Source organism: Tachypleus tridentatus, chromosome 2 (genome assembly GCF_004210375.1).
Source record: "Tachypleus tridentatus isolate NWPU-2018 chromosome 2, ASM421037v1, whole genome shotgun sequence".
In the NCBI taxonomy this organism is placed as follows: Eukaryota; Metazoa; Arthropoda; class Merostomata; order Xiphosura; family Limulidae; genus Tachypleus; species Tachypleus tridentatus.
Genome location: NC_134826.1, coordinates 119,777,309 through 119,799,487, shown reverse-complemented (window position 1 = coordinate 119,799,487; position 22,179 = coordinate 119,777,309). Strand labels below are relative to the sequence as shown.

The 22,179-nt window shown below is 34.1% G+C and overlaps 1 protein-coding gene across 8 annotated transcripts in view; it reads right to left on the bottom strand.

Moving 5' to 3' along the window:
• Positions 1-22,179, bottom strand: part of LOC143236462 (apoptosis-stimulating of p53 protein 1-like) — a 124,076-nt gene that overhangs the window by 4,030 nt on the left and 97,867 nt on the right. For 3 of the 8 annotated variants that reach the window (XM_076474754.1, XM_076474761.1, XM_076474745.1), the window contains one exon: positions 10,520-10,604. The exons of 2 other annotated variants lie outside the window; for them this stretch is intronic. In XM_076474754.1, the coding sequence (XP_076330869.1) occupies positions 10,520-10,540 (21 nt within the window). In that variant the 5' untranslated portion in view covers positions 10,541-10,604. Of the gene's footprint in view, positions 1-1,738; positions 1,874-10,519; positions 10,605-13,764; positions 13,932-14,279; positions 14,379-22,179 lie in introns of those variants that run through there. 3 more of the 8 variants (XR_013019566.1, XR_013019568.1, XR_013019567.1) reach the window with 3 other exon arrangements.

Below are 22,179 nucleotides of genomic sequence, written 5' to 3'. Positions count from 1 at the left end.
TAGACCACTTCATATTACTCGTTCAGTTAAGGTTGACAACTTTTAAAATATAAATAATTTAAAATATTTGTTTTGGTACCCTATGATTTTCTTTCAAAACTCGTTAAATTTCAATACTCATTTATTTCTGTATGCAATATATTATTGATCAGCCAGTTATGGCTTGGCTTCGGTTAGAAATAACCATTAACATCTGATATAACAAAAGAAATTACAACAATTAATCTGTCAAATTTTCCAGTTGCACCAACATGGTAAGTTCAAAGAAATAACAATAACTGTAAGCGAAATATTTTTATTTTATACATGAGATAATTCTATAAATTACTCCACTTGAAGACAAGGCCATAGAATCTTGCTTAAACTCCAAACATGTTGTACAGTTTATCACATACGTACATATATGTATACATTTTTATGTATTATACGTATGTGTAGTAACTTCAGTTTCTACGATTTCCAATGGTAGTTGCTATTAAGGCACTTTTTAACTTAAACTACTACTTCTCTATTTCTCTCAGAAACTGTTGAATACCTTATATGTCGAGTTGACAAATAAATACTACTACAAAATGTAAGTTAATGGAAGTGTTTTGGATTATCCAGCAAAACTGATGTATGTATATATTTATTAGAAGTAAACAAAATTCTATAGTTTCCTCGTCATATTTCAGATTCGTGAACTGCAACAATGTTATTCCTAAAAATTGTTTTCCATGATATACATTTCGATGCATAACAAATCGAAATCATTTATCATGCTTCTGTCGCGATGTTACTTTGGTTGGTTATTTAAGCAAGAGAACAAAAGCGCTACGTGAACTTTTATTGCATCTGTGCACCCACAGAACATAAGTATTTTAGTAATTGTGGGATCAAAGGACAATGGATGACCAATGAGGTGGCAAAATGTGTGATACAGAATGCCAGATATATCACACTAGTAGTACCTGAAATTATTTTTAATAAATACTGTGTGATATTTTGAACGTCAGGCCTACACTTCTATTACTGTTTGAGAGTTGTGGTTGCCATTAATGATTGCTGTGTCATTAGTGGTATACGGTTCGTCCTTCGATTGCATGCTTTTGTAAAAGTTCTGCTGAGTTTTAGTCTCGTTCGAGGTTTGGTAACTTAGCACAGTCCCAGTCTTGAGCTAGCTAGATGTAGAAAGTTAAAAGTTCGTGCTGTAGAAGGTAAAAAATAGACGTTCAAACTAATACTTCACCTATAAATTGATATTTATTTCAGTTAAGTGATTTTTAAGCACTTTTAAAAACTGTCAGGTAAAAAATCAAATGCACAGAAATTTATTTGAAAGATAGGTTGGTTGTTTTTAATTTCGCGCAAAGCTACTTGAGGGCAATCTGCGCTAGCCGTCCCTAATTTAGCAGTGGAAGAGTAGAGGGAAGGCAGCTAGTCATCACCACCCACCGCCAACTTTTGGGCTACTCTTTTACCAATGAATTGACCGCACATTATAACGCCCCCCACGACTGAAAGGGCGAGCATGTTTGGTGGGACTGGGATTCGAACCCGCGATCCTCGGATTATGAGTCCAGCGCTTTAACCACTTGACCATGCTGGGCCTAAAGATATAGGAATAAATATACGAGTAGTTCACGAAAGTATGCTTAACAATGCTGCTAATAATTAAAGAAGCACAACAATTCTGTACATCGAATTGAAAATTAGGAAGACCTCTGTTGTTAATAATTTCAAACACTACTTTTGTGAACTATTTTTAATTTCCTTTTTGTGTTTTACGACTTTCGATATTTAAGAGGATGATTTCAAGCGCATTACTTAACGATGCCAGGTTAACTTGGCTGAAAGCCACGAAGAAGAGACCAACGAATCGTCTGCTTTTGATCTACATGGAATATATTGTACACAAAACTCACTAAACATATAAAAACAAAGTGAAGTAAGATCTAAAAAACTGTTAAACGAGCACGTAGAAATACAGTAAGGAGAAAAATAACACTAGTTACACCTAAATAATTCAGTTTAAATCTTTGCTGAAAATAATGGTATAATGTTTTGGTTATAGCTCGGAACTAGTAAACGTACACTTGACGTACATCCATAAGGTGTTCACGAGTAAATAACACCAAAATTAAGATATATTTTTACTCATCGCTTTTGAAGTTCATATGCCATGCTGTGTCGTAGCCTGTAGAGTACATAATTCTTCTCGTGATTCATGGTATGCGCACGATTTTCTGACGTGATTTTAATGTCTACTGAGTGACTGACAGACAATACACAACTGTATAGTGGTGTAAGAGTAAAAACAGGTGATCTCTCTAGGTGGCCTCTGTCCCCAGTTCGGGGAAGTTATAATGAACCACATAGTGCTTACGAATTTACTAAGATCTACAAACAAAATTTTATGGAAATTAGGTTAGTGAACTTTCATTGTAAGAATTAATAAAATAGGAAATATCTTTAACTACTTTTACTTCTCAGTGAAGAATATTAACTGGATATGTTAACTTTTATTTTACTGGCTGCCAAGTAAACAGCGTAGTTCAGTTCTTTCTCTTACATCGATCCACAACGTATTTGTGGGAAAGCTAAACATAAGAATACCATAATTGACAAATACAAGTTCATTTTATCTTACAGCTACATCGAAAGAAAATTTACTTAAGTTGAAAAAGCCTGTAAGAAACCATAAACTTTGTTATGCCTCGCAAAACAAAGATTGATTTACTATAGTTTTAGTGCGCGTTTCCTGGGTAAGATGGCGTTGGACACTTGTTTAGGAAGTGAATAATTTAAGTTACTTGGAAAAATAGCTAAAGCGGCTGGTATCACTTTCTATAACATCCGACTATAAGTCTGTCCGTCAAAAAAATGACGGATTTTGAATTTCGCGCAAAAGCTACCATGTGAATAATCTTGACATTAAATCTTTAAAACTTAAAGTTAGAAACTGGGTTTCGACACGCGTGGTGGGCAGAGCACAGATAATCCATTGTGTAGCTCTTTGCTTAATTTTACACAAACAAACGTTTAAAGGTAAGTAGCTAAGTTTAATCAGTATGATGAATTAATTTGTTGATATTCATTGTATCCTTGTAGTTACTTTTACCATCAGTGCACTTTTTGATACTATATAGTAATTGAATTTCTTTCTTAATTTTGGTTAATATACGACACAGTTTAGGTTTGTGACGGTTAGCTTCTTTCTAGACAATAGTCAGTGCCGGATTTAAACACTAGGTGTCTCTAATTTAGCAGTGTAAGACTAGAGGGAAGGCAGCTAGTCATCGCCACCCACCGCCAACTTTGGGCTACTCTTTTACCAACGAACAGTGGGATTGAACGTCATATTATAACGCCCCCACGGCTGAAAGGGCGAGCACGTTTGGTGTGATGGGGATTCGAAACCGCGACCCTCGGATTATAAATGAAGTACAACCCATACGACTGCATGGGGGCCTCAAGCCCAAAGTAAGGAGTCTCAATTTTGAATCACCTTAAGGAGAGGGGGTTCTCCAGCATCGCAATATTGCATGGAGCCAACACAGGATCTAAATTCGGCTCTGATAATAATAGTAACAATTTAATAGCAAAAAAAGACACTTGCACACGGATTAATGCATATACATCTTAAATATAAGATTATTAATTTTTTTAATTTAAAAAGGGGAATTGTGATCTTCAAAAACTACAGAAACAAGATGGCTGAAAATGAAAATGTAATCACAAATAAAAGCAAACAAACAAGCTTCAGGTTTGAAACAGTGTTGATATTATTTCCTAAAGCTACAAATTGATATTATTGACTGCTAAACGTAGTATTGGATATAATTTGATATCAGCCATCATTATGATTGCCAATCCGATGCTCGAAACTGAGCTTGGTGTTGTCTTTTAAACTATGGCTTAAATATTTCTGTTGTGAGAGACTAGCAGAAAACAATAAAGTATCATGCGTGAAATGAAATATTGTCAGGTTATATGAATAGCGTAAGGTCAATCTAGTGAAAGAATAAATTTTAAATTATTGCACGATATTTAACTAAACGTCTTTTTCTATACGATTTACACATAAAAACCAGGAAATAGAACTAATGATTAAGAGTTCTTTTTTTTAAAGAACAATTTGCCTATAAACAGCCAGGAAGTAAATATAGAACTCGTGAATTAGTATTTCACACCGATCGTATAAAACCTAATCATGTTGAGACATGTTAATACATGTCCTGTATGTCATTGTTTCTTGACTTCATGGGGGTTTAGCAACGTACTCCTAGCAAAGTGCTCTCTGGTTCCACTTTGTGGAACTATTATGTAATCATCTCTGGCGTCACGTTCGCCTGTAATGTTGTCCTAGCAATGAGCACCTTTATTGCTCGAAGTCGATGCACAACGTGTTGCACCGGTACCGCTCTAACCATCAACAGCCTACATATTTCTGTAACGTGGCCGACATCGACTATGCAGTGCTAAAAAAACAACAACAACAAATACACAAAAATTTGTGATCCAGTCAGCATCGTCGTGTCCGAAAGGGCGGGAGCTCTATACATGAACAAATGATACGAAACATCAATATATTTGCAACAATAAGTTAATAATCGCTATGGTACATGTGTTATGCCTCTCACATAAACATTAATTTACATCCAGGGCCTGCACGTATACTTGTAGCTCCATATAAAGCAGAAAACTAGTTTTATAATAACTGTGTGTCAACGATTATACAGCTACTGTTATTTGCTAGTTAATCAAATATACTTAAAAACCAACCTACAAAACGTGCAATGATGCGTTTAGTAACATTGCAATATTAATAATATTACAATACGCACAGTTATTTTTGCTGCAGTCTGGAGGAACACTATTAAATAATAATAACAGAAAAGAACAAATGGGCCATCCCTGTTATGAACCACTACCATGGTTCATAATAATTAACTGCAAATGATGGCTGAAAAGAAGTTATTTTAATGCAATTTGTAATAAATAATACTAATAATAAGCAATAATCAGTGGAAAGTTATAATTCTATAAACATTTTTGTTGTTAATAATAATCATGAAATGACTGGGATTTTAGGGTACAAAATAGAAATCTCTTAGCTAGACATTTGATAAGCCTGTACATGTTCTATTGAACTTCTAGTGAAAAAACAACAAAACTAATACATTTTTACCTTTTATTTCAAACGTAATTTATTTTATCATTCTTCAGACCCATTTGTTAGAAAGTTCATGGACTGAATGAGACCAAACTCTTTGAGTTACGATAACAATAACTTCTTCGTAGCTTTACATGTTAACACGCATTAATCACCATGTTATTTCTCTCTTCAACTCATCAGTCAGCATCTGTTGGTCCGATGGTGTCTCAGTTGTAAGCTTGAGGACTTATTAAAATTCGGGGTTTGATTACTGTGGTTGGCATAGCACAGATAGCTAAGTGCATGTGAACAACACGACTACGAACATTGTTTATTGCACGTTTCGAGTTACACTTGTTCCACATTAATTACGAAATTTGTTTGGCATTCTAAACTGTTTAGATCATGGAAACTTGTACGTTTACGTGTACTTCACTTAGCACAACAACAATACAGCATTAAAAGAAACAGCAACATAAACTCTAAATTAGAACCCTTCTTTGATATAAAATACAAGGTGTTACGGAAATAATTTCCATATTTTAAATTTTAATAAGAACAATATTACTAAGCGTAAATAGGTGAAACTTTATACGCATAAGTTTGACTACCGGGTTTTTGATGCTATTAAATTAATTTAATACATTTTATTACTTACTATTTGTAATTAATTAATTACACTTAGTTATAAAATATTAAAAACATCAAAATGATACTGTCTTGATAACAACTAAAGTTGTATAATTAAATAAACATGAAATGTGTCAATACGCTGGAAATGCTGACAATAATCAATGGAACATTTATCACGAAACTATTATGCTAATAAATATTTCTGAAATGATCAAATATTTACTTATTAATTAATAAAAAATATACTTTTTTTAACTTTATCGTGAACCTCACAGTCCAATCGATACGTATATATGGTGTCAGTAATTTACAGTTAGTAATAATGGAACACCACAGTCATTACTTTCTCGTAAGGCTAAAAGTCTCAAAATAACTTTTATACAGTTTGGTCTGATTGCTGTTAAGCACCAAACGAACAAACCAATACTCTTCAGAACATTGTAGTTTACGTAAAAAAGGAACAAAAGGTTTTTATTATCTCCCAGCAACAAACAGAACCAAACATTGTATTGAATGTACGTATGATTAAACTCACCTCACGACACAGCAATAATAACAAAGTGCGTTTGTATATTTTAGTATTTACTTTTGATCAAAGCAAGTGTGCGTGCGTGTGTGTGTGTGCGCTTTCTTATAGCAAAGCCACACCGGGCTATCTGCTGAGTCCACCGAGGGGAATCGAATCCCCGATTTTAGCGTTGTAATTCTGTAGACTTACCGCTGTACCAGCGAGGGACTGATCAGAGCAAGCTACATACTTAGAAGGAAACTAAAAATCAACCTCAAACAAACAGACAAAATGGCTAAAAAAATTAATTATCGGAGTTCGGTATATAATGATACACGAAAATCCACTACCGATATTTATAGATACATAACTACATGCATGCAGCACTGGGTAACGTTACATTATTTATAACTTGTTACTTTAGACGACAGTTACGTCATTATTACGTATATTTTAATTTGTAATAACGATTTATTGAATGAAAATCTATACAATAAGTAATGTCTGCTTTACTGATTTTGAAACCCTTTAATGGAATGTTTTAATATTTTCATGTTTTTTGGCGGTCTACATAACATAATATGTAGAAAGTTGTTCAAACTATGCACATTAACAACACATTAAAAATTAGTATTACAAATATATAAGAATACGGTCAAAACATGTTATACAACATGTTAACTGGCACATACGCTACAAAATAGTAGCGTATATATAAATACAACTGACACATGTTACAAAAACATGTTAACCAATGGTACATACTACAGTATAAGTAGTATGTATCAATACAGTGAAAACATACGTCATGAAATGCATTAACTAGAAATACACAATGTAAGATAAGTATTATATCCAGAATAGAGAAGGCGAATGTTACTACACGCCTTAGTGGTACATAATACAAAACGTGTTACCTGTTGTTACATGATACAAACGTGTTACCTGATGATATATATCGTACAAAATACGTCAAGTACAAAAATTAAATGTTGCCTAATGAACTCTTGTATTATACGAAAGGTTTCGTCAGCACTGGGTGTGTCATATATAGTGTGACGAACACATTATTATATATATAATTCTTTTCTCTTACTCGTCAAATTTTCAAAATTACTTTAGTGGTTTTTCCAGTTCACGCTGTGGTTATTTAACCTCTGTTTATTCTGTGTGTTGCACAGCCCCTGTTTGTGCTGTGATTATTTGACATCTGTTTATTCTGTGTTGCACGGCTCCCGTTTGTGCTGTGATTATTTGACATCTGTTTATTCTGTGTTGCACGGCCTCCGTTTGTGCTGTGATTATTTGACATCTGTTTATTCTGTGTTGCACGGCCCCCGTTTGTGCTGTGATTATTTGACGTCTGTTTATTCTGTGTTGCACAGTTTGTGCTGTGATTATTTGACATCTGTTTATTCTGTGTTGCACAGCCCCCGTTTGTGCTGTGACAAGTTGACGTCTGTTTATTCTGTGTTGCACGGCCCCCGTTTGTGCTGTGATTATTTGACGTCTGTTTATTCTGTGTTGCACGGCCCTCGTTTGTGCTGTGATTATTTGACGTCTGTTTATTCTGTGTTGCACGGCCCCCGTTTGTGCTGTGATTATTTGACGTCTGTTTATTCTGTGTTGCATGGCTCCCGTTTGTGCTGTGATTTTGACCTTCTTTGGGAACAAAGACATTAGGTTGCTGCTTCGTGAAGTGTTATAAATGGAAGTCAAATTGATAGAAATTACACATGTAGTTAATAAGCTTCTCTTATTAAATATATAATTCACCGTGTTTGGATTTTATTAAACAGAGTTATCATGATTTATATAAAACGGCTCGTTTGGGTTGAGAAAATATTTTACATAGAAGAGCGAACAACCTGACGATGACCGAAGAAGATCGAAACGTTGTTCGCTCTTCTATGTAAAATATTTTCTCAACCCAAACGAGCCGTTTTGCATATAAATTTCTCAACAAGTGGGTTTCTCGACATCACTGAGGAGTTATTATGACCTTCTTAAATCAATTTTTCTTACTTAACTTTTAACCTTGAAGTTGTGGCTTTCTTGTGGTAAAGGCTGGATATAATATCCTTTAGTGACGGTTTACCTATAACATTAAAATTTCATTTCAGTCACGCATATACAGTAGTATCATTACGTCAGACATATGCACGAGAATCTTAAAAGAAACTATTGTAAGAACTGATACCGTTTGGACTGATGACGTCACTGTGCAATAAGTTATTATTCTCACAGACTCGAGATAAAAACGATATAATTTGCTGACTGTGTTTCCTCTCTTCCTTCGACGAAATCTAAGCGTTTAGAGAATTCAGTCCCACGTTTCTTACAATTATAACGAAACAGAACGACAGGTTTTTCCTCATCGCATGTCTACATACCTGATTAAACACAGCTTATGCAACTTCGTTACTTCCACAGAATAGCCTGGTATTCTTTTGTGCGCTGTCTTTATTTTGCGGGTGGGTTTAAAATCGACATAATAGTTTAAGACTAAATGTTAAAGCTGCGCTATCAAGGTAATAAATCTGAGTTATTATCTCATCTCAACAGGAAAGGCGTCCTGTTTTTGGCTGTTTTTTTCATTGTTTAATGATTTTCCACATTTTTAAGTGCCATAGGAGTTTAAAATTCCAAGCTTTACTGATAAATTATGGCACAATTAGTTAAAGTACGTATCTACACAGTTTTAAAATTACTTTCTCTTAAGAATGTACAGGCGTAAAGACAGTGCCATGCGATGCCAGTTGGTGGTACAAGGTGTAAGAAAACGTGTTGTACGCTCAGAATAGCATTGGTACAAATTCTTAAAAGAACATTTAAATAAATTAATCGATTTTACTTAAAACAAAACGCGTTTTGAAATAAAACAACAACATTAAAAAACACGAACTTACAAGCAGATAATTCACGTGTTATTCTTACAAAATGACAAATAGTACAGAAAGCCCTCTATCCTGGAGTATCAATAGTGCTCCACTTTACCCCATGAGGTACTTCTACTCATCATCTCTGCCGAAATGTTTTATTTTTCTTATTCTAATAAAACATCCTTTGTATTCAATAAAACGTGGATCTTTCCTCCACAACACCAGTCTTCCAAAGTATTCACCTTAATTCTCGTCAGAGCATTTTGCGAAACTGTGAAATCATGTGAGGTTTATGTAAACTATCGTTTTTACACATCACTTCATGAAGTTGTAAGGCTTGCTAACACTATTTATATCAACAAACTTGTTGTCAGGTGTCACTTCGTGAATTTGTAACATCTGCATATTGCACTTCTGGCACGTAGGCTTTCACAAATTTGTAGCACCTACTTACACTAGGTTTATATAAACAATATTTTGTTACTAAACCTCACTTCAATAGTTTCTAGGTCCTGCTAAGAATAGATGTATATAAAGCATTTCTGGCACATGGATCTTCATGAATTTATAATAGATGCAAAAACGAGTTTAACATAAAAGTATTTTTGTCACATATCACTTGTAGCCCCTTCTAACATGACTGATATATATCACTTCTTGGCTTTCTAACACCTGCTAATTAAAACTCTAGACACATTTCTTGCTTGTGATTCATGTTTAAGGTGTCTGATTAAAAAAACTAGTTTACAGAATACTCCTACCACAGAAGAACAACGAAGATTTCGATATATATCATTTATTCACTAGTTTTCAGAATATATGTTGTAATTTCTAAATTACTTACAAATGTTTTTCACGAAAATGCCATAGTAACTTCCATAAAACTCCTAATATATATTTTTAATATTGTTTATACAGCTGCTACACAGAAAGCTATGAGATGTGTAATGCTAACATTATACAAATCATTACATTTTCGTACGATACAGGTACACATGTAATGTATCTACTTCCTCCCGTAGACCAACAAAAAACAAGTTTAATTGAATTTTATTAAACTTTTTACATGTTTGAGTCTGCAATGATGTAGTATTATAAAAATGTCTGGATTAACTCTAGTTATTGATCATTACACTTTATATACTGCGTGATTTCTATAGTTAGAAAATATATGTATAGGGTAGATTATGCAGGAAGCACACTCAACCTAACCTTTAACCTTGTAAACTAACAAAAAAATAAAGAGCATATATATTCGTTTTTTAAATACCGTGTAGTATGAAATATTCCAACGAAAGTACGTACAGTTATAGTTATATATAGTTAGAGCACAGCGTGAATACACCCTCTGTAATTTACCTGAGTCATGAAAACACCCATCTGACTGTATGTAGAATGTTCTCCATAGAATGGATTCGTCCTCCCAGAAAAATCACCGATTCCTCTATGACAAAAGAACAAACACCTCTGTACATGATTGGCGAAGTATGTCTACGATGCAGACAATTAAGTACACAGACAGATAATGTCGTGCACGAACTGTCCAGACTACAAGAAAACAAAGAACGAATGTGATTCTACTGGATTCACAAAACCCAAATGCGCGAGCCTAGTGTTGGAATTACACCTGCCTCCCATGCTGCACGAATGGTAACAAACATCACAGTTGGTAGAACAGCATTAAAAGAACGCGTATACTATATGGTATTAAACAATCACTGTATTCGAATATATTTTCAATAACAACACTAAACGTTATTAGTTTAAATAAGTAATACCAAATTAGGCTCACTTTTATATTGTTTTCGTCAACGAACAAAAAGGATAAATAAAACTGGTTTCATTGCCTTTAATATATCAGTTCCAGGTTTTCCTAAAACCCAGTGAATTCCGTTTCCCATTAAACAATCTTTTGATTTGTTACAGGAGTTCCAGGTTTTCTCGTTTACAAGTTCCCTAACTTAGTGAACCATGCGTAAATTTGTGGTAAAACCTGTCTTGTCCGTGCAACTCGTTTTATATAATGTAATACATATGAATAAAACGTACCATTGTGGTTTTAAAGCAGTCCTTAACAAAGAAGCTCAGCTCTATAAAACAAGAATTAATTTATTACTATTTGACATAATCTGACACATTTATCTCCGCCAACGATTAAATTTACAAGGTTTAAAGATTAATGTTTCGTACTTGTTTAATAGTCATTCATAAGGTGCATGTTTCTGTGAAACTCTGCTCTTGTTATGCAAACAGAAGAACCGTATTGTATACCTGAACTAACGAGAACCTTCGTCACATTATACTTACCAAACATTCTATTAAATATATATATAAAAAAAACACCCTTAGAAGTTATTATACTCGAGCTTAGTAATCAAATTTTCGGTAAGTATCAATAGTAATAAAATAATAAGAGAGATTTAGTAAAAGAAAAAATAAAGCAAACGCGTTTTATTGCACATTTTAGGTATACGAAAACGTATTACAGAGGTTCGTTTGTCTGAAGTACACTTTCCTGTAAAGTTCATCTTAGGTTCAGTGTGTAAAACATATTTCGCTCTTAACTATACACACGTTTTTATGATACAAAAATGAAACAGAAATATTATTTTTTTTTAGTACTATACGGTTTGTTTGCTGTCGAGCTCGAAGCAACACAGTGGGCAAATTGTGCTGTGCCTACCACGGGTATTGAATCCTATCATCTAATAGTAACAAAAAAAATATAATCCTATCTTATTTGAAAAGCCAGTTACTTAACCAGGAGAAAAGACTCAATATTTAATTTGGAACTAACAAATAAAAAAAATGGCAGTTTCGAAGAGAAAGTTTAAAGAGTCGGTTTTATGTTATATACGTATTGGGAGCCGTATCGTCTCTCTACGGTTTGAAAAACTACACATACACAGGTAAAACTTAACATTCACTTTTAGAATAACAGGAGAACAGACATGATAATGTTGATGCCAGATTTTATTCCTCAAGTGCATATACTACACAAAATTGTTAGTAATTAATCACACCACGTTTCAAAATGTGACGTAACTTTAATAAAAGTTAATGTTTACTGTATTCTATTGTTTGCATGACAGAAACGATCGACCATTACTTTTTGCAGTGGGTGGTATAATTATCTCAGAGCTGTGGTTTTAAGTAAAACCAAGAGTGCAACACTATTACACTTTTTAAAAATTCATTAAATAATATACATTTATAGATTAACTGAAACGTTTCCCTCACTGCGGACGGGTACTTTTGCTTGTACAGAATAATAGGCATAAACGTTAGGGATTGTAAAAACAACTTTAATAGAAATAACTTGAATTACTTGTGAACACTTTATGTAATAACCTTTAGTAATATTTGAGTTTTGTTAAACTGACGAATTCACGTAAACAAGCGACGTTTATAATATTAAAATTAAATACGGAGCTTATTATTCCATTCACCACCTGTTACACAGTTAAACAACAATAATAGGTTCACTGTGGTGAGTAATGACAACTTAAAACACCATATATGTAAAATATTTATGTCTTTTAGAGATTTTCAGCACAAAGATATTACCTTGTGGCTTGGACGAAAAACGTTTATTGGTTTCCAAATGATAATATTGTTAACTGATAAACAATCGTCAGCTACAGATTTATTGAAAGTGTGTCATAGTTGAAATAGCTACCTATTTCACTCTTCTGTAATTAGTATATAATATTCTTAAAATTCATCTATATTCTCGTGCAGGTGTTGTGCGTGTAGTTATGACATTCTCGATAACCAGATTTCGAAAATCGTAAACATATGTGTTAATTCATTTTTTTTAGGGAAAGGTAGTACACAGCAATAGCTAAAAGCCTATATTCTCTCTTGCGGATGAGGGATAAGCCCATCTCGAAAAGTGACACAGAACCTTGCATAAATTGGCATGAGTGGGTGATCTCTCCGTTGTATATGTTTTTCGGAATAAACGATGACATATATTTGGGTTATGGCATACCACGCTTAAGTTCTTTGTCTGATTTACAAAGTGTGGTATACCAGTATTTTACCGTTTTTGTTCTTTACAAAAACATGTAAGAAAAACGTCTTCACGCCAAAAACCAGTAAAAATCAGAACGGAAAGTTGTAAGCTGTCCAAAAGGTAAAATACACTATATGCAAGACTTCTGTAAATAAAAAATTCTCTTATTGTGTATCTCTTTTTTTTCTACGCTACCAATCTCCGAGTTGCAACTTGCTTTAAAAGTCCTGAATTTACATTTTGAGTAACTTTTGGGCACCTGTTGGTTATCAAAACACCTACAAATAAGGTGTATAGTGACAAGTAGAGGTCGGTATATGACACCATTTCCTTGTGTTATAGTCTGCCCCTTCAAATAATACTCCAGGAAGATGAAACGTAAGCCAAGTGTATAAACTATTCATGACTACGACATCGATGAGGATATATCAAAACGCAGCACTAGCGATTATTTGTTTTTCAACAAATTTATGATGATTCACGAGATAATTAACCTAGGTATAGTAATGCGTCAATTAAAGAATGTTCGTGATATTTGTTTCTCTCATAAATGATTTCAAAATGTAGACCTCAAAATATACACAAGTTTTCAAATGATGAACTGCTTTTATTTTCTCTAGTTTTAAAAATTGTTTATTGGTATCTGAAGTAATCTAATATTAGATTACTAATCTTTGCTAATGTAGTAACATCAAGAATGTATCCAAGATTTTCAGTTGTTCGATACTCTTCATTTTTTTCATCATTAGAATTCTACAAAAATAAAATACCTTATATGCTGATTTGAAAATAAGCTGTTCACCTCAGACAAAACTGTTATCTCGCAACTTTTGTATTCAAAAACAGTCATCTATAAAGTTTTCTTCACATTAAATGTTCAAATATCGAAAACTTCGTAGAATTCATACTACGTGTAAGTTAACCCTTAATTATAGAGGACAAATGCTTTGAGAAAAATTAGGGCTTTCAGGCCGAGCGTCTCTCTCCTAAATCTAGAACAATAATGCGTATTAAAATCACTTGTTAACTAAATGCAACTGAAACCTGAAAAAAATTGAAAAAAGATCAAACATTCTTAAAATTAGTTTTAGAATAACTTACCTAAGAAATCCATATCCATCCTAGGGATTACTGAATTTTCAGCTTAGACGACACAAGACGTACGTATTCTGAGAAATACGTTTTATGCAACCTTTTTATCTATAAAGTATATATGTTGCTCTTAAGCAATATTATCCACTTCTATAGATTCAGAACTCAAATTATGCATATGAAAAATATTTAACCTATGAGCTCGTAATATTTGAAAATTGTGAAAACTTAGAACAACTTATTTGTTGGTGTCATCTTACACTGGTCATTTGCTATCAACAGTGGAGCATGTTAGCTTAATTAAACCTCACATTACTGACATATTTTTATCCTGTTTACGAACGGTGGGGTCCACATACTGAGCAAGTTTATGTTTTTGGCTCCTACAACATGCAGCATAAAGAACTGAGCAGAAAAAGTAAAATCGTTTCTTTTCTACATAAAAACACAGCAGACCCAAAGACTAGCTAGTTTGGTTAAGTGTAATAATATTGAAAGTATTTATGTTTACACTGCTTAAGTAGAATATGTTATTAATTAACAATATCCGGCAACAATTCTTGGATTACGTTTGTCTGATTGAATAGCGATATTTTATTGTCACTCATATAGCGTCCCACTATCTGAAAGTGAGGATTTCCTTTTTTCTTTTTTTTTTTTTTGTATCCGGAACTGAAAGAAGAACTAGAAATCCAACGATTCACAATCTGGGAATACCAACACTAGGTCACGCTCTCCCCAAAAATGTGTGTGTGTGTGTGTGTTTATATGTACAAAATACTATTTATTTGTTGTTTGTTTTATCGAATTTTGTGCACAACTTTTGTTTGTTTGGAATTAACCATAAAGCTGCACAATGAGCTATTTGTGCTTTGTTCGTAACGGGTATCGAATCCCAGTTACTAGCGGTGTGATTCCGCAGACTTTCCACTGTGCCACTGGGAGATATTGTATAAAACTACTGAGGGTTATTTGAGCCAGCAGTCACAAATCTTGAAGTGGAACACTAGAAGAAAGGCGGCTAGTCAACACCAACTGGTAACACTTGGGCTACTCTTTACCGGTCCGGCATGGCCTAAGGGTTAAGACACTCGACTCTTAATCAGAGGGTCGCGGGTTAGAATCTGCGTCACACCAAACATGCTCGCACTTTCAGCCGTGGGGGCGTTATAATGTGACAGTCAACCCCACTATTTGTTGGTAATAGAGTAGCCCAAGAGTTGGCAGTTGGTGGTGATGACTAGCTGCCTTCCCTCTAGTCTTACACTGCTAAATTAGGGACGGCTAGCTTAGATAGCCCTCGTGTAGCTATGCGCGAAATTCAAAACAAACCAAACCAATACTATTTACCAAAACAAGTGATTGCTCGTAACGTTAAAAACACTCCCAGGGCTGAAATTTTTGTTGTAAATTAGAAAAGACTAATATACATTCTTAAAGATTATTATATACATGTATTTACTGTACAATACATATTTGGATAAAAATGGAAGAAATGGTTGACGTAATAATAACGTAAAAAAAACAAACACGACACCTGTTGATAATAAGGCGAAACTTCTGAACGACATCTAATAAAATAAATACAGTTCAAGTATGTTTTTTTTTCTACAACTTTCTCAACGTTCACTTGAAATACGTTAAAATAATTCTTAAAGTATCCAGAAAACTTAATTACTCTAGAGGAAAGTAACTCCCAATAATTTCCATTTTGTCGGCGTTTTGATGTGATTCTAGGTAACAGCATGGAACCAAACTGGGGTTCGCTGTTTGAGTGAAATACGTCTACAATATTCATAGCTTTGTTTGCTTACTTTTTTACGATCCCTAATTGCAGGTTTTTAAATTCCTAATTTTTTTTATTTATCTTGTACAATATACAGTTGCTATACAAATGAAATCTAGAAAATTAAAAAAAAAACAACGTTTAAACGTTACTTGGCTTGGGAACAGTTAAAGATTGTTTTGAGAAAATTTGTAATGTTTTAATCTGGGAAAGAGGCTTTTGTTACTTTAATACCTTTTGGACAGAAAAGCCTAGTCTTTGTTGTTTGTTTTGTTTCAGATATTCGATCCCACAAAACAATACGTGAATTACTTGCGTCAGTTATTCTAAATGTTGAACTGATAGATTATCAATACTCAACGCCAACTCTTGGACTACTCTAATCAATTCGTGAGAGTTGATTCAGAAGAGACTAAAATGTCGCACGTGTGGAGACAAAATTTATTTCAATGTCTGTAGAATACTATAGTTAATTATATGCAAATCGAGTTTAGCAATGATTGAATTTATATTAGCTATTAAAGGAGGAATGTTTTTGCAAGTGGCAAAAATAAAATGTTCTTTTCACGTTTACTCCGTCATACAATAAATTCTAACATAATATTAGGACTTTAATGAGCTTCATAAACAAGAGCGACTATCTTTACTTTCACTCAGAGAAATGAAGTATTATTTTGAGAATGCAAAACCATCCCCGAACGTCAATTAAATACTTTAATACTATGAATACACTTCAGTTGGTACTACTTTGTTTTAAACTTAGAGATTCCTACGTTGTCTGGTTTATTGTTCTGAGCATATTTTTAAACGTTACGAGAAATGAACGTTTCCTTATAGCAAAACCATATCGGGCTATCTGCAGAGTCAGTCAACCAAAGGGAATCGAGCCCCTGATTTTAGCGTTGTAAATCCGTAGACTTACTGCTGTACGAGAGAGAAATGGAGATTTAACGGGCACTGAAACAAATGTACATTTTATGGATCGGCTGTATTTATCAAGTACAAGACTTAACACTCTGAAATACATTCCTTATTTCGATCAATATAATAATTAACCCTTAAAGTACATTTGCTATCACCAGGATTATCTGGAAGATTTCTAATACAGGCTTGTTGTAAAGAATCGCGAGGCCTCTTTTTTTTCCCCATCTTGTGAACGATCGTATTGGTGTTTCTATGCCGCTTAGAAAACAAGAAATACCCATCTACGCGAGCGCTGATTGGCTGACAAGCACTGATGACGTAACTATGAATTCCCCCACGTACCCAGTATGGAGAAGCACCGCACTCAAACTATTGGTAGACGTCGGAGTTACAAATATTTTTTATTATTTCAAGCACAAACATGATTATCGCAAGTAGCCATTTGGACTATGTCTTTTATTTACTATCAAAATTTATTTGTATCTCACTAGAAATTTTCTTTTCACCACTTTCAAGCCCTGGGGGAACAATTTATCACTTTATTGTATAGGCCTATATAATATATAATAATTTGGAAGTTGCAACAAGTCGTAATATTTGTCTGTATGAGCATATAGTCGTAATGTATACACCAAAATCGTAATGATTACGCTCAAATCGTAATGGTTGGCATCTCTGCACATCAGTAACGTTTTATAAAAAACATAGAAATCATCAAACTAAACCCAACTTAAATCCCCAAGAACTATTAGTTATTAAAAACTTAAAATAGAAAACATCATCATCAAAGAATCGGACAAATGTAAATATTTTGTAGTTATGAATAGAAACATTTACGAACAAATTATACTTGAACATCTTAATGACGAGAATAAATTTCAAGTACTTAACAGTGGCCTTGTTTAAAAACTGAGATGAAAGTTAAAGAGATTATCCAGACACTTAAGAAAACATGTTACCTCATCTTCTTTCACTTGTTTACTAGCTTCCAAAATTACACTTTAAAATTAATCTAATGATGATGATTAGAAGATATTCGGTCTGAGAAGAGTAACCAAAGAGCTTGAGGAAAGTAGTATTGGCTAGTCTATCACTACAAATATGGGGACGGTAAGCGCTGATACTTCTTATGGGGTTTGGTACAAATGGTAAAACGTTTTACGCATAATATATGTATATAAATATAAATCAACATAATGGCGGGAATCTTAGTTGATTTGTAGCAGATGCCATTCTCTTAATCTTTACTATATTCAATAATAATATTTGTTTGTTTTGAATTTCGCGCAAAGCTGCACGAGGGCTATCTGCGCTAGCCGTCCTTAATTTAGTAGTGTAAGATTAGAGGGAAAGCAGCTAGTCATCACCACCCACCGCCAACTCTTGGGCTACCCTTTACCATGTTTAGTGTGATGGGGATTCGAACCCGAGACCCTCGGATTACGAGTCGAGTGCCTTAACCACCCAGCCATGCCGGGCACAAAACAATGAAAACACCTAGAAAAGTTACGCGCTTCTAACTTATTTCATATGTAACGTCTGTTTTGAATTAATTCCATTCAAGATTTCTGTAGAATAATTAAAAAATAATCAAGAAATATTTACCAGCTTTCCTTTAAACGTTAACACATTTTATTTCCAAATATATGGGCAAAACCAACAACAACTATAACATGCATATTTCAGGCAACGTTAGTATCATTTCTGAACCTGAAATCTACTTATGAATAGTGCCTGCAGATAAATATGAAAAATACTGCAAGAGTTTTGAGAAGTTTGTCCTTTGCTTCATCCTTCGATGAGTCAGGTAAAATATGAGCTTCAATTCTCCGCAATAAGCATAGTAGAAATAGTCGTTTGTGTAGCTTTGTACTAAAAAAGCAATATTCTTTTAATTTACACTTACAAGTCTCTATTTAACCAAATAACCAATTCAACCGTCTGAGTAATGTCAGGCTCATACTCTCACATCTTTATATGACTGATCTACCAGCTCAACCGTCTTACTACTGGCAAGATTTTATGTTCGTAGATCTTCATATATCCAAACAACCAACTCACTCGCGTGATCACTGGTGGATTTATACTTAAAACACTTATATAACCAAATAGACTCAATTCATTCGTCTCGCTGTTGGCAGGATTAACATCTACAACTCTGTATACAACCAACAAACCGACTCAACCGTCTCAACTGGAGAAATAAACAATTACACATCTTTCTCTAAACAACTCGACCGTCTGACACCACTGTCAGATTAATAAACATTTTTATACAACCAAATTTCCAAACAATAACGGTGCTTGTATGTACACATCATATTCTATGTAAAACCAGATGAAAATCCAGGATGCCGGAAGGATTTGAGCTTACATACGTATGTTTCATATAACCTACTGAATCTCCTAAGCACTAGCGTCGTATACATTTTTACATCTGTACAAGAAGAATGTACGCAAACTTATGTACACCTCCTTTCATAGCTAAATCAATTTAGAATAAAGTTAAACTCTGTTCACTGCTAGAATATATCTTGTCATTTTTTTATGACAAATTGGAACTTGTAAAGGCTGATAGAATTAAAAAAAAACCTCCCATATTGATAGAAGCTCTCTCTCTCTCTCTCTCTCTGGTATTTAGGTATATTTATGTGTATACCCAGGAGGGTCAGGTACACTAGACCTCTTCCTCCTTCCATAACTTTGTTGGAGTGGCCAGATTAATATATATTTCGATTTAAATACAGAATAGCTGGAGTAATATCAGAAACTTAGTCAGGTCCTTTTCAGGACAATGTCCATTTATATTGTGCTTTGATTTATTATTATTATTATTTAAATTAATAAGTCTAGAACGTAGATGGCCTGTTTTATTTTATCTCTATTCTGATACTACTACTATTATTATTATTTTAAATGATTTTGTCTTAATGATCTAATGTATAGATTTAACGGGGAGAGGTGGTTAGGTCTCTCTTCATCATATATGCAATATCTGTCTAGTTCGCATAACAACTCGTAAACTCTACACTTTGTTAACATGTTTGTAAATTTAATAAACGATAACCGCTTCTGTGGGCCCTGCATGGCCAGGTGGGTTAAGGCATTCGACTGGTAATCCGAGAATCACGGGTTCAAATCCCCGTTACATCAAACATACTCGCCCTTTCAGCCGTGAGAGTGTTATAATGTAACGGTCAATCCCACTATTCGTTGGTAAAAGAGTAGCTCAAGAGTTGGCGGTGGGTGGTGATGACTACCTGCCTTTCCTCTAGTTTTACACTGCTAAATTAGAGACGGCTAGCGCAGATAGCCCTCGAGTAGCTTTGCGCGAAATTCAAAAAACAAACAAAAACCGCTTTTGTGTATGATTATGTGTATGTTAGTACTGACAAAAAACAACAAAAACGGTCAAATAACGAGCAATTCATACTTGTGTTATCCTTAATAAAACTGAAAAACATGATAAGTTGTTGTTGTTTTGAATTAAGCAAAAAGCTACACCATGGGCTATCTGTTCTCTGCCCACCACAGGTATCGAAACCCGGTTTTTAGCGTTGTAAGTCCGCAGACATACTGCTGAGCCACTTGGGGGCAACATGATAAGAAAATATTAAACTAAGTATAGAGTTTACTGTTTGTAGCGAGCAGTTTTGAACTATACGTATTCCATAACATTGACTATCTTGGCCACATTATCATATCAATTCTTTTTGTCGCTGTTTGTATAATAAACAACTTTTTTTTTGCCGCGCTTTCTTCACAGCCAAACTGTTTTTAGTTTAGCTATCATATCATTTTGTGAAATACATATACTTTTGTTAGACATGTATATAATAACAAAAAATCCTTGTTAATATTACCACGAGGCACACTAAACGAGTTTATACTACACTTTAATAGTGAGTAACAGTTAAAACTTGAACAATTCTGGCCAGAGACTGACAGTCAGCCAAAACCACTTACAAAGGTTAAATACTGGTAGATATACGTGAATAAATTGTAGACAGTAAATAAACCCCTCACACGGTAAGTTGCAAATAACACTGGAATACAGGTAAGTTATATCGATATATGGTTATACAGCTAGCACAAGCTACAGTGCGCACGAGTACATAAATATGTGTATGGAAAAGAAACTTGTGAATTAAACTTACAAACAAATCTATTAGCTTGGACAAATAAGTAATGGTTATCACGAGACAAATAAAAGCTCGCGTGTCTCGTGTGTTTACACAAGAAGCCAGTCTAAATTCCATCAATCGCCTCAGGCGAGTTAACTTTTTACAAGAAAACAACTATCAAAATTCCCCAAAATTTTGCCCCAAAACAAAAGTAATGGTATTGTTTATCTCCTTATAGCTTAAAGGAAAAATTTAAATCTAGATTTTTTAAAAGATAAAATCAACTCTGTAGGCCACAAAACTCAATTGTTTCGAGCCACAAAGAAACAAACATAATTACTAAAAGAGTGAAAACGGAGAAAGCAATGCTAATTATTTCAAAATAATCAGACAGAGATGATGAATGAGGTTTGAACATTAAACATGTGCGCCATGAAAACATTTGGAGTGCGAGAACGAAGAAAACGAGCAATATGGTTAGATTCGGCTTGTTTATATCTCGTCAATGGTTCCAGGTATTCGTTTTATTTTTATGTGTAAGTTACTAATGTCTTGATGATTTACAGTCTCAAATATGCAAGGTGTAGCTGTTGTAATGGGTGTATTTCAGAGGGGTCGACTTTGTACACAATAACTACGTGTAAAAAGATTCAAGTAGCGGTTGCGTGTTATGTGGCGCGGATGCTAACTTCTTCCTTGGCCGCACGATTCAGTACTCTGGAGTCTAGACACACAAAAACAAGACGCTTAATTCGAAAGCAACAAACTGTCGAATACGTAATTTAAGAAAAAGAAGAAAAAAAATGACGATATTCAAGAAATGTAAGCGAACATCAATATCTATAAAATAGAACTTACAACTTTCACTTGTAATGTGTAAGTGTTGTTCAAACGGTTTTATCCAGTAGACTATCTTTTTTAAAGGCCCGGCATGGCCAAGTGGTTAAGGCACTCGACTCGTAATCTGAGACACGAGGGTTCGAATCCCCGTGACACCGAACATACTTGTCCTTTCAGCCGTGGGGGCATTATAATGTGACGGTCAATTCCACTATTCGTTGGTAAAAGAGTAGCT